Source organism: Paramisgurnus dabryanus, chromosome 1, assembly GCF_030506205.2.
Source record: "Paramisgurnus dabryanus chromosome 1, PD_genome_1.1, whole genome shotgun sequence".
Taxonomy (NCBI): domain Eukaryota; kingdom Metazoa; phylum Chordata; class Actinopteri; order Cypriniformes; family Cobitidae; genus Paramisgurnus; species Paramisgurnus dabryanus.
In genome coordinates this window covers 25,465,234-25,479,453 of record NC_133337.1, presented here as the reverse complement: position 1 = coordinate 25,479,453, position 14,220 = coordinate 25,465,234, and the positions used below count along the sequence as shown (strand labels likewise).

At 41.7% G+C, this 14,220-nt stretch overlaps 1 protein-coding gene across 1 annotated transcript; it reads left to right on the top strand.

The window, feature by feature from the left end:
• LOC135779010 (uncharacterized) lies at positions 1-14,000 on the top strand. The gene is made up of 5 exons (XM_065289642.1): positions 1-37; positions 111-423; positions 2,813-3,675; positions 13,179-13,511; positions 13,639-14,000. Exons 1-5 carry the CDS (start codon positions 1-3, stop codon positions 13,998-14,000), a joined length of 1,908 nt encoding a protein of 635 aa, XP_065145714.1.
• Positions 14,001-14,220: the final 220 nt, after the last annotated feature.

The following is a 14,220-nucleotide window of genomic DNA, read 5'->3' as shown; positions in this document are numbered from 1 at the left end:
ATGGCTGAAACTTTATATTTCAGCGTTCTTCTCATCGGTGAGTTTGTGTTTGTGGTTTTATGTTTGTTTTATAATCTCATGAGATTTGACTCAAACTCTTTCTTTCATAGCTCTCTGTTCATTATCTGAATGCATTCAGCGCCGCTATCACCACATAGACAAGAAGATGACCTGGACTGAAGCTCAGAGATACTGCAGAGAAAACTACACAGATCTGGCCACAGTCAACAACATCAATGACATGAATCAACTGATGAAGAGTCTGATTTATGATGTCTGGATTGGACTGAAGAGAACAAGTGTTTATAAATGGAAGTGGTCTCTGGGTTATCCTGTGAAATATACAAACTGGTCTAATGGAGACTCAAATGGTCCAGATGATTGTGTTTATATGAGAGATGGATCATGGCATCATCCAACCCAGTATCACGAAATTGCGTGACTATTTCACGCATGGACCAGCGTGACAATGTCACGCTTTGCCGCGTTTGAGCGTGAGCATGTCACGCTTTCTGTTTGTGTCACTGTCACGTATTGGTTACTCAACTTTTTTGTCCTAATTTCTTACCATTGTCGCTTCGGTTTAGGGTTAGATTTACATAAAATGACACCCTTACCTAAACAAACTCTAACCCCAACGTCAGGTGACAATTGGTTAAAGTTTAGAAAATATAAAAGAATAAGTATTGTATCTTTTTTTTTTATAAACCAATACTTAAAGTGACAAATACTTAAAGTGACATATAACACAAGCACCAAATCTAACCCTAAACCGAAGCGACAATGGTTTGAAAATAGGACAAAAAAGTTGAGTAACCAATACGTGACAGTGACACAAACAGAAAGCGTGACATGCTCACGCTCAAACGCGGCAAAGCGTGACATTGTCACGCTGGTCCATGCGTGAAATAGTCACGCATTTTCGTGATATAGGGTTGCATCATCAGAGCTGTAATACGAACATGAGATTCATCTGCTACAATGGTGAGTGAAGCTTCATTAAATAACATCAAACCTTCACTTAAAGGCAGGATAAGCAGGAATTGTCTACAAAACTTTTTTCCAAATTTGTTTAAACTGTCTTTATATACCAATACATAAGTAAAATGTGAAAAAGAGAGTATAAAACTCGATGACTGTTTTAAACACAGCAAATTATTTCCATTCGTGACAAAACAAATTATTGGCTTGCGCGACTGTCACTCTCTCTCGCGACTATGGCTACCACCCCTGTTGCTATAGGATCTCCCCACACATGAGCACCCCCGATTGATTTGAGTGCACAAGGCACTCTAGGAAGGGCAAAAGTACGGCAGAAAAAGGGCATTCAGACCTTACACTACCTGCATATGCAATCAGCGAAGGCAAACAAGGCAAAAAAGGAATAAATGAAGAAATCAAATGAGAGTAAATATTGCGTGGCTTTTCCTCGAGTCAACGATGTGGTAGCGGTATTGTCTCCTGAGTGTAGTCCTCATCAGAATCAACAATGCTTTCATCACGGAAACTCTTACATGCAAAACACCTTATATGTTATAAATCTTTCACGAAAATCACCTTCATCACAGTGTAACTGATGGTAATTTTAAAGTTTAAAGATGTCTCTCATCATTTGTATGCAGATGACATTCAGTTATACTGTTTTTTTAAACCTACTGAGTTATAAAACTCGATGACTGGAAGAAGCTAGTCAAAGCTCATAAAGGATAATGGCGGTGCCCTGTGCGGCAGCGGCTACTCCAGCTCCGGTAATGATGTGTGTTTTATGTTAAATGTGTCGTCTGAATCGTCCCATTCTTGTACGAGAAAAATCTACAACAGAAACGTACTACTTGAATTACGAAATTTGAACTTTTCAAACGATCTTTCCGGAGTTATGTTTGTTTTGGAACACAAAGTACTTGAAGAGCTAGGCATCCTACATCAGCAGGACCCAGAGGCCTACAACGCAGCGGACTCCCCTCCCGACACCGGCCGACGCTGGAGGCGCCGCAAGCGGTGTGCTAGACCTAACAAGCGAGGCAGTAGAGCGGGTATCAGCGCAAGGCTAAAAACCAAACCGTACAGACCTGCACTTCCTTCGATTCTGCTACCTCAGATTGGATTTAATTACACAAAGAAAGGTGAAGGATTGCAATGTTATCGTCATTACAGAGACATGGCTTAACAACACCGTTCCGGACAGCGCTATTCAGATGGACGGTCTAAAAATATTCAGGGCGGACAGAAGTCACGCACTCACCGGTAAGCTACTGTACGAGGTGGTGGAGTGGCAATTTTCATCAATAACAACTGGTGTACTAATGTTAAAGTCATCTTAAGTTACTGTTCAGAAGACATAGAATTTCTAACAGTTAAATGCCGCCCAGCATACTTACCGAGGGAATTTTCAGCCGTGACTATTACAGCTGTGTACATTTGCCTAATGCAAACACCAAAGAAGCACTTTCAACACTGTATCAATCTGTGAGCTCTATGCAGGACTTTAACCCGGACTCTGCCTGTATAATCGCGGGCGATTTCAACCAGGCCAAATTGAAGACAGTGCTCCCACACTTTTATAAATATGTGGACTTTGCGACCAGGGGAGAAAATATTCTGGACCAAGTCTACTCAAACATCAAACAGGCATACACAGCCTTTCCACACCCCCATCTAGGAAACTCGGACCATCTTTGTGTTATGCTAATGCCATCTTATAGACCACTACTTGTGAGGAACAAACGATCTGTGATGCAGATCAGAACTTGGCCAGATGGGGCTACTCCAGCGCTCCAAGACTGTATGAATGCACAGATTGGTCTGTTTTTAGAGAGGCTGCCACTTCCAAACAGTATGTCAATATAATGGAATACACTGAGTCTGTGACAGGATACATTTCCAAATGCATGGAAGATGTGACCGTCATAAAACACATCACCACAAGGGCAAACAACAAACCATGGTTCACCAGGGAGGTATGTGAGCTCTTAAAAGCACGGAATGCGGCTTTCAGGTCTGGAGACAAAGAGGCCCTTAGAACTGCCAGGGCAAACTTGAACTGGGGCCTGAGAACAGCAAAGCGTGCTTATGGACAGAAAATCCAGTCACATTTTGCTGATACAAAAGACCCCAGACGCCTTTGGCAAGGCATCCAGTCAGTGACGGACTGCAGGCCTACACCCCCATTGTGCGAGGAAAGCATAGACTTCCTAAACCTACTCAATTCATTCTTCAGCCGTTTTGAGGAAAGCAACAACATCACTTCAACAAAAGCTCTACCCTGTTTGGACAATGCAACACTTCAACTTGACCCTGGCGATGTGCGGAGGACTCTTCAAAAGGTGAACCCCAGGAAGGCGTCTGGACCTGATAATATACCTGGGCGTGTGCTTAGAGACTGTGCTAATTCACTTACAGATGCTCTCACAGATATCTTCAACATCTCCCTGAGCAAAGCCATTATACCACAATGTCTTAAAGCCACCACTATCATACCGATACCAAAGAAATCATCAGTCACAACACTGAACGATTACCGGCCTATAGCACTCACGCCCATTATAATGAAGTGCTTTGAAAGACTGGTTAAGGCCCACATAACAACCAGCCTACCTGCCACATTCGACCCCTTCCAGTTTGCATACCGTCCCAAGCGTTCCACTGATGATGCCATAGCAACAGCACTTCACCTCAGTCAGAAGCTTAGGTGTTGTTTTTGATGCAACCATGTCTCTGGATAAACATTCGAAGCAACTTATTAAAAACTGTTTCTTTCAATTAAGGTGAGAAAAGTGGTGTCTGCGCCTAATGTCTGTATTGTATGCCCGTTGCGTAACTCCAAGGTAAATGAGTATAGTGGTAGAAAAGAGACCACACTCAGAGACTGAATCAAATACAAAAACTGTATTAAAATACTGAATAGTGTTCACAGGCCATAACAAACACAAGGACAAACGTTTCGGGCTCAGCCCATCATCAATGTCACAACTTCGAAACATGTCATAAGGCACTAATGCCTCTTATAGGTTCCTACACCAATCACTCCGTATGTGGAAAAGGATACACCCATGATCATTACTGGCAATCAACCATTGGCTATAGTCGTGAATATATTACGTAAGCATGTCCAATAGAACATCCTATCAATCCAAACCATGACATAATGTACTACGAGAGACAAAAATATAATAAACTTCAAGAAACAAAATTATATATCAAAATACACTAATAATACCGTAAAGAAAACTAAATAAGCCAAAAGCGAAAAAAAATACAAAAGTGAAAAATAATGCTCAATAATCAACCATATATCATATAATACAATACTAGAGCAAGAAAAAGAAAAAGAAAAGCAGAGCAAAAAACAGGGCATATATACATACAGGTAACTAATGGATAAATATTTCTCTTAAAAAAAACATGTGAAATCCAATTCTTCATTCATACAACTCGCATGTAAGGTTTTGAGAGTAGAGATCTTCAATATCTCCACCCCTACGTGCCGCTTTAATGTGTTCAATAACAGTGAAAAAGAGAAGATAGGGAATGGTTAGCTTCAACAAAATGTCTAGCTACCGAAGATTTCTCATCCTTACGTCTGATTGCACTATTGTGCTCAATCATGCGTGTTTTAATCAGTCTATTAGTTTTCCCAACGTATTGTTTATTACATGGACATGTGATCAGATATACTATATTAGTTGTACTACATGTAGTAAATTGTTTAATTTTGTAGCTCCTTTCTGTCACAGAACGTGTAAAAGAAGTTGTTTTTCGAGTGTTGTTTCTGCATGCTGCGCAAGTACGACATGGTAAAAAAAATGGAGATTATTCTTTAGCCGTCCCTCCCTGTTATCATGTGTATTGTGACTATCCGCTTTTACCAAAAAAATCTCTGATGTTACTCGCTCTGTAATGGGAAAAAAGAGGAAGTTCAGAAAAAAGAATACGGCCTATAGGATCACTACCGAGTATATGCCAATGTTTTCGTATGGATTCTTTAATTAGGGAACTCTGTCTTGTGTATGTGGTAGTGCAAACCACCGGAGCACGCCTCACCATCTTAGGGGTAGTTTCGTTGTTATGAACTTTTTCCAGCGCTTCATTTAGCCAAGTAGACGGGTATCCTCTCAGGCTAAATTGTTTGTAAATTTTCCTTATTTCGTTATTAAAATCGGATTCCCTAGTGCATATCCGTTTAATTCTAAGGAACTGTGTATACGGAAGACCTCTTTTTAAATATGTCGGACGGCACTTGAAGCATGTAAAATGCTATTCTTATCAGTAGGCTTCGTATATAAACTGGTCGATAAAGTGCCACCCTCCAAAAACACAGTGGTGTCAAGGAACGAAACAGATTTCACGTCAATGACCGCACTGAATTTAATGGAGTCCACCATGTTGTTCAAGTGGGACAAAAAATCATGAAACAATATCACCGTGCCCTTAAATATACTAAATACATCATCCACATATCTCTTCCACAAAAGTAGGTTATCATAAAAAGGATTATTATTCCATACATATCTTTCTTCCAAATAGCCCATAAACAGACAAGCATAATCAGGAGAAAATCTGGAGCCCATGGCAGCCCCTTGTTTCTGTAAATAATATTCATTTACAAACAGAAAAAATTCTTACATAGCAGAATAGATTTCATCTCCATCAGAAACAATGTGGGGGGATTTTTATCAGTTCTTAAATTCAGAAAATGTTCCATAGCGATCATACCTTTGTCATGTGGAATGTTCGTGTAGAGTGACACCACATCCATCGTTATAAGATAAATATCCTGGACCTCCCGATCTATATGTGTCTTAGACAGTTGTTCAATAAAGTCACCTGTATCTCTTAAATAAGAGGGTAGCGTCACCACCAGAGGTCTAAGGATCCGATCGATATAGGTTCCATCAGGCTGTCGCTACATGCAACGATAGGACGTCCTGGGGGTTTTTTCAAAGTTTTGTGGACTTTGGGTAAAACATACATCACTGGTGTGGTAGGATGGTCTTTCTTGAGACATTTCAATTCTGTCTGGGTAATATAACCTCTCTCACACGAGTCTTGTAGAAAGTTGTCGATATCTTGTTTAAAGTCCTCCGTCAGATTCCGTCCCAGTTTCATATAACAAACTTCATTAGATAGCTGCGATTGTATTTCCGAAGTGTATTGCAATCTGTCTATAAGAACAATGCCCCCTCCTTTATCAGCTGGTTTCCAAATGATGTCTTGATTCTTACCCAATTTGAACAATATTCTCCGCTCCTCATTGCCATAATACGTTCCATCATTTCCAGATAGAATCTTATCAATATCACCATCAACCAAGTTGCAAAAGGTGGTAATCGCTGCACAATTAACAGGGGGGCAAAAGGTACTTCTTGGTTTCAGCATGCATTGTTGCTTATCCAAAGAGACATATTCCCGTGTATTGTCCTTATAGAAAAAGTATTTCAATTTTATGGATCTGTAGAACTTGAACATTTCCAATTTAAGCTTAAAAGGATCCATCAGGGTAGGAGGAACATACGATAAACCTTTATTTAAAACCCGTAATTCAGATGAGGACAGTTGTATTTCAGAAAGATTAAATACCAATTGCTCTTGATGTTCAATTTGACATGCTTACGTAATATATTCACGACTATAGCCAATGGTTGATTGCCAGTTATGATCATGGGTGTATCCTTTTCCACATACGGAGTGATTGGTGTAGGAACCTATAAGAGGCATTAGCGCCTTATGACGTGTTTCGAAGTTGTGACACTGATGATGGGCTGAGCCCGAAACGTTTGTCCTTGTGTTTGTTATGGCCTGTGAACACTATTCGGTATTTTAATACAGTTTTTGTATTTGATTCAACCTCTGAGTGCGGTCTCTTTTCTTTCAATTAAGGAACATTTCTAAGATAAGAGCTCTGGTATCAAAGGCAGCGCTGGAGATGATAATTCATGCTTTTATTTCGTCTCGATTAGACTATTGTAATAGTCTCTTTATTTGCCTTAATAAGAAGAACTTGGGCCGTCTTCAGACAGTCCAGAATTCCGATGCTAGGCTTTTAACCCATACTAGTAAAAGGGCTCATATCACTCATGTTCTAGCTGCACTCCATTGGCTGCCAGTGCAATTTAGAATACATTTTAAAATGTTGGTTCTAACTTTTAGAGCCCTACAAGGACAGGCCCCCCTTTACATCACTGACCTGTTACAGCTGAGTTTATCCTCACGTAGTTTGAGATCAACAGATCAGAGATATTTAGTTACCCCCCGTACTTATTTTAAAACAAGAGGGGACCGTTCATTTCAAGCTGTGGCACCTAGGTTGTGGAACGCCTTGCCTCCTGCCATTCGCTGTTTGAACTGTGTAGAAACTTTTAAAACTCAGTTGAAAACCCTTCTTTTTAAAGAGGCTTTACTAGTATGTAGGGTTGTTTGGGCTGGTTTAATGTGTACCTCTGTTGTTTAATGCCTACTCTTGCTGTTTTAGATGTTTTCATGTTTTTATAAATGTTGTGTATTCTTCTTTTGTTGTAAAGCACTTTGTGATTTTTATCTACGAAATGTGCTATAGAAATAAATTTTACTTACTGAATGTCCCAAGAAATCTCGAAGTCAGCTTATGAGAAGGCTCGCGGAGAGGCAGATCCTTGGAAGAAAGCCAAACTTTTTGTTCACAGATATAATGAGGAGGAGGTCGTCGGTAATGGTCAGCCACAGTCTTGGTTTGTCTGGAGTTTTGTAATAATAAGGTTCTAGCTCTCTTCCACGTGTGCTTGCACCTTCGAACAAAGGGTAGCGCAGACGGAACCGCTGCATCGGGTTTTTGTGATGGAAATAAGGGAGGTTGAAAACCCATAGAGACTTCAAACGGGGATAAATTAGTCAAGGAAAAATGGAGAGAATTATGAGAGTACTCCATCCAGGGGAGCTGTTGACCTCAGGAGTTCGGATAACGAGACGACAGACAGCAGAGCGTATGACAGAGATCCTGATTAGCCCGTTCGCATTGACCATTGGTCTGCGGATGATAACCAGAAGACAAGCTGGCGGTAGCACCCATCTGTCTGCAAAACTCAAGACTCAGACTCAGAACCTAAGCCATTTATTTAGCAGAAGGAAGTTTGGGCAGAGGAATGAAATGGGCCGCTTTAGAGAAGCGATCCACCACTTTCAAAATAACAGTGTTACCATCAGACACCGGTAAGCCAGTGACAAAATCAAGGGCTAAATGAGACCAGGGGCGGGAGGGCACGGGCAAAGGTTTAAGCAGACCAACCGGTGGTAGATGAGAGGCCTTATTACAAGCACAAACCTGACAGGCTAATACAAACTGTCTGACGTCAGAACCCATGGAGGGCCACCAAAATTGTTGAAGGATGACTGACAACTTTCTTTAAACATCCGTATGGCCCACAAACCTGGATTCATGACACCACCGGATGACATCCGAACGCAAGCCTCGGGAACCCACAGACGGCCCACTGGACACCCCTCCAGAACTTTCACCCCTTGTCCGGCCTCCCTCACCCGCTGTTCAATGCCCCAGACGATAGCCCCGACGTTAAAGTTAAAGCGGTCGAAGAAGAATGCCCAGCGAGCCTGCCTGGATGTTAACCTCCTGGCTGAACGGATGTACTTCAAGTTCTTGTGATCCGTCCAGACAAGGAAGGGCTCCGAGGCTCCCTCTAACCAGTGGCGCCATTTACCAAAAGCGAATCTAACCGCCAGCAACTTCCGGTTACCATGTCGTGATTATGTTCTGATGGATTTAACCGGTAAGAAAAAAACCGCACTGATGCACTTTCCCATCAACGGGTGACCGCTGAGACAAAACGGCGCCTACACTGACATCAGAAGCTACCTCCATTATAAACTGGTGAGCCGGATCAGGAATAGAAAGAACAGGCACAGAGATGAAACAGGATTTTAATTCATCAAAGGCTTTCTGAGCTTCGTTATTCCAACAGAAACCTACTTTAGTGGAAGTAAGGGAAGTAAGAGGTTTAGCAATCTGACCAAAATTTCTGATAAATCGTTGGTAAAAATTGGCGAAACCCAGAAATCACTGTAACTCCTTACGTGTGTCGGGTACTGGCCAATCAGCGACCGCTTTGATCTTAGCGGGATGAGGGTGAATTTCACCAGCGGCCATAACAAAACCCAAGAACTTAACCGACTGTTTATGGATCTCGCACTTCTCCGCCTTGACAAATGACTGATTCTCTAATAGCCATTGTAAGACTAGGCGAACATGTTGGGTGTGTATTTGCATAGAAGGCGAGAAGATGAGAATGTCATCTAAATACACAAAGACAAACTTGTTAATCATGTCTCCCAACATTTCATTAACCATAGTTTGGAAGACAGCTGGGGCGTTCGCGAGCCCAAACGGTTAAACAGAATATTCCCAGTGTCCCAAGGGTGTATTAAATGCTGTCTTCCACTCATCGCCCTCCCTTATGCGAACCAAGTGATAAGCGTTGCGCAGATCTAACTTGAAGACACAAGCTCCCTGTAATAATTCAAAGGCGGTCGACATTAATGGTAAGGGGTATTTATTCTTAACAGTAATGTTGTTTAAACCTCTGTAATCAATACACGGGCGAAGGGAGCCGTTTTTCTTCTTAACAAAGAAAAAACTTGCCCCGGCAGGGGAGGTGGAGTGGCGAATGGGACTGGCGGCGAGAGCTTCATTAATGTATTTATCCATGGCCTCTCTTTCAGGACCAGAAAGGGAAAAAACGTGACCCTTAGGCGGAGAAGTACCTGAGAGAAGATCGATAGCACAATCATATGACCGGTGAGGAGGCAGGGATGTGGCTCGAGACTTACCAAACACCCGGTCTAAATCATAATACTCCGCCGGGACCCCCATGAAATCGACCGCAGGAGTCTGTAAAACAGAACAAACAGAATCAGAAGGAGCACGCCCAAAACAAGATACAAGATGATGACCAAGATAATACAAGACTACTCTGCCAATCAACGTGAGGATTATGTTTAGTCAGCCAGTCATATCCTAAAATGATGGGTGACTGGGAAGAATGTAACAGAAAATGTTTAAATCCTCACGATGATTGCCAGAAACAAAGAGACTTAAAGAGGGGGTGCAGTGAGTGATCTCATCCACGTGTTGCCCTTTTAAAGTTAATGCGGACAGACAATCAGTTAGGGGTACCGCAGGAATACCCCAAGACTCGGCAAGAGCAGCGTCCATAAAACTCCCCTTGGCACCGGAGTCCAGCAGAGCCTGAGAGTGGAATGCAGAGTTGTTAAAGGTGATGGAGACAGTCAACACAGTACGAGACCCGGGAGAAGAGCTGAGATGAGAAACGCCCACTGATATTCCCGGGACTACCGGCGGGCGGAACCTTTTGCTGGACAGTTCAGAGCCTTATGTCCCGGCTTACCACAGTAAAGACAGAGTCCATTGATAAAGCGATGTTGTTTCTCCTCTGCGGTAAGCCGGAGCCGACCTAATTGCATAGGCTCTACCGAGGAGGAAAATGGAGTGGAATTATCGCTCACACCAAGCGAAGGATCGGAGAGAAGATGGTAAAAGGAGCGACGAACCCTCTGCTGCCTGTGATGAGCCTTGACTCGGAGAGCCAACTCTATAACTTCATCAAGGGAAGCAGGAAGATCATGTGACGCAATCTCCTCTTGTATGTTCTCATTAAGACCTCTTAAGAACTGTGCCTTCTGGACTGCATCCTTCCACCAACTGGAAATGGTAAGGGTCCTGAACTCAATAGCATAATGAGTAACTAAGGACTTTCCTGGGTAAGACGGGTCAATTCAGCAGCGGCTAAATCACCCTGCACATTAGGATCGAAAAGCTTGATCATCTCAGAATGAAAGGTTTCAAAGAAAACACAACAAGGATCCTTTGCTCCCCAAACCGGCATTCCCCAATCTCGTGCTCTGCCCGTCAGAAGTGTAAGGACGTATGCGACCATCGACACCATAGTTGCATACCTCCAGGGCTGGAGTGCAAAAACTAGGGAACATTGGTCAAGGAAAGCTCTACAGGATTTAACATCACCGTCGTATGTGGGTGGATGAATGACTTGCGGTTCAGGTCCGCTACCCGGGATCTCAGCTGATGGTGTATGAGCTCCTCTCTCTCCAATAACCTGTTCCACCTGTTCCTCCCTATTGTGGATAACAGTAAGTCGACCTGAGAGGATCTGAAAGTGATGTGAAGCCGAAGAGAATAGTGATGAGTGCTGGTCCAGTCTTGCCCCCTGCTGAGCCAAGGTTGCTTGGACAGATTTCCCGCTCGCTTGTGCAGATTCCATTTTGTGGCATGTTCGTCCTGTTAGGAACGAGACAGAGAGGAATTTGATGCAAATAACAGTTTATTTAGAATAAACAGCGAGAGAGGTAAAAGTCATAATTCCACTGAAAGGGGAACTTTCGAGACACAATCCACGAATGGGCTCAGGAACATAAAATGATTGAGGATCTGTACTGTACCGAGTTCAAAAGAGTCAGTCCCAGTCTAAAGGCGAGACTCGCTGACAGAGGATTATCTGACTCGTCCAGACAGGGATAATCCACAGAGAGAGAAAAACAGAGATCCAGAACTACTGGGAGAGAGCAGGAACAGAGGGAGAACAAAAACCTCAACCGAGTCCTGGAGGCAAAACACAGTGAGTACAAAAACAAATAACAGGATCAATGACCAACATGAGTCAGACACGACATGGCAGCGATCTCCCGGTAGAATACAGAACACAGCACACCTGGACCTAATATGGAGACAGACATGCAACAGCTGTAAAAAACAATCAGGGATAACAAGAAGGGAGGAGACAGAGAGTGCACAGGTGAGACACAAAAGGTTAATAAACAGAAAGTGCAGCCGATCACACTGAAGTCCTGACACTTACTTCTGACGTCTTTCAAAAAAAAAAAATTGTATATCCATCTATAAAAAATGTGATATGTGCAATGAGCAAGGTTTTTTCAAAGTTTAAATTCACTGTGATTACATGTACTTTAACTCTTTCCCCGCCATTGACGAGATTTCTCGTCAATTAAGAGAAAACGCTTCCCTGCCAATGACGAGATATTCCGTCTTTCCGCAATACCGCTATTATCCACCAGGTGGCGCCCTTCCGCAACTTTTTAAAACCGGAAGTATTTCCCTATGCCAAGCTGCTGCATGTCCGTGTCTGTTTTAAAGATCGCTCTGAATGGATCTCTATGAAAAGTCCGTCATAAAAATTGAATTATTTCTGCTTTTTGCTCAAAATATGGTGTTTTTGCAAAAACCTACCCATATTCAAAAGCTGATTGCAAAAGAACCACTAAAGGTAGGATGAAACGTTTTTTTTTGTTTGAAAGCAGAGGGTCTGTTCTTTCATATGGTATATTGTATGTTTATATATTTAAAGAAGAACATTTTCTGGAAGGCATTAAACTTTGGTGAAAATCATGAAAAACGCTGGCGCTGGCTGGCAACTTTTTTTAAAAACGCTGGCGGTGAAAGAGTTAAATATAATGTTACCAACGACAGTGTGCAGCAGAGCAGGCAGATCAGCCCTAACAGTAGCCGTTAGCCATGAAGATAATATATCAGTTGATACTACTTAACAGCATTTACATCACATAACTATAAATATACACAAAGTAAAGTAATATCAAAGGCACTGAAATAATAAACACTTTGCAAATGTGTTTACTGTGGGAAGATTCAGAATATGAATTTGCCTTCATCAACTTTAATCTCTCATTCTTTCACTGGACTGTGTGGGACTGGAGAGTTTAAAGCTGAATGCCGCCACCTATCGTAATGAATTAATTCATTTAACAGATCTGAAAAGATCCAGTCTTTTTACAAAACATTCGGGGCTTGAGCCCCAGAAGCCGCCCCCTCACTCCGACACTGAACTACAGCAAACTAAAAACACTCAGATCAGTTTATTAAATCAACTTTATTACAAAACATCTAAAGAGGATCTGCAACAGAGCATGGTTGTTCATTTTACAGTGCATTACTGAAATCTCATATCTAGATAACAAGCAAAGCTTCAAAATAATATCTGCATATAAACAGATAAAGAGAGAAGCAAACACATTGCAGAAACTCAAGAATTTAATAAATAAGAGTTTCTGTAGATTCACATATATACCGTAAGTGTAGTAAGAGTCAAAGTAAATCATGACACAATCTTTATTATCTTAAACAGAGAGCAGTAAAGGATTCATCATTGATGATTCTTCAGTATCATGGAGAGCCGCTCAGAGGTTCTGCAGACAGCATCATACTGATCTGACCAGTGTGAGGAATCAGACTGAGAATCAACAGATTCAGAAGATCATGAATGACACAAACATATCTGAAGTCTGGATTGGTCTGTTTAGTGACTCATGGGAGTGGTCAGATAAGAGAAACTCTGGATTCAGAAACTGGCATCCTAATGAACCAAATAATCCTGATACTGAAAAATGTGCAGTGGTCATTGGGGGAGAATGGAATAATTTGGCCTGCAGTTTCTCTCTGGCCTTTGTGTGTCATGAAGGTGAGTAATAAAAGTCAATGTGTGTTGACGACAGAAGTTTCTTCATTATTAAAATTATCTCAGTTCAGTGTTTGTGGTGTATGTTTGTTTTGATCTGATGTGTAGTTTGTGTTTGTTGTGTGTTCAGATAATCTGATATTGATCCAGAAGAATCTGAGCTGGTCTGAAGCTCTGAGATACTGCAGAGAGAATCATGTGGATCTGGTTTCAGTTGATTCAGAGGAGATTCAGCGCTGGGTGACAGACGTGATTGATGAGTCCTCTACTGACGCTGTGTGGATGGGGTTACACTATTACTTCCAAATGAACCTCTGGATCTGGATACGAGGAGAGGCAGTGTGCTATCAGAATTGGGCTCCTGGGAACGGAGCAGGACTTATGGACTGCAACACTGAACACATAGCTGGAGCAGTTCAGTCTGGAGGAGATCATCTCTGGATCAGCCTTCTTCAATCTCACAAACTCAACTTCATCTGCAGCAGAAAATAATAAAATAATTTTTGTCTATCACTTCATTTAAGTTCTTTGTTGATTTTCTGGTTTTCCTTTTGTTTTGTTTTGTTCTATAGCAGTAGAGATCATTTATAAACATATTACAGATAAATACAACATTATGCTTTATTTCAGAATCATTTTATGAATAAAAAAGAAGATTTTCTATTTTAATCTACTGATACAATAAATTTTCTTATGTTTCTTTCATATCACA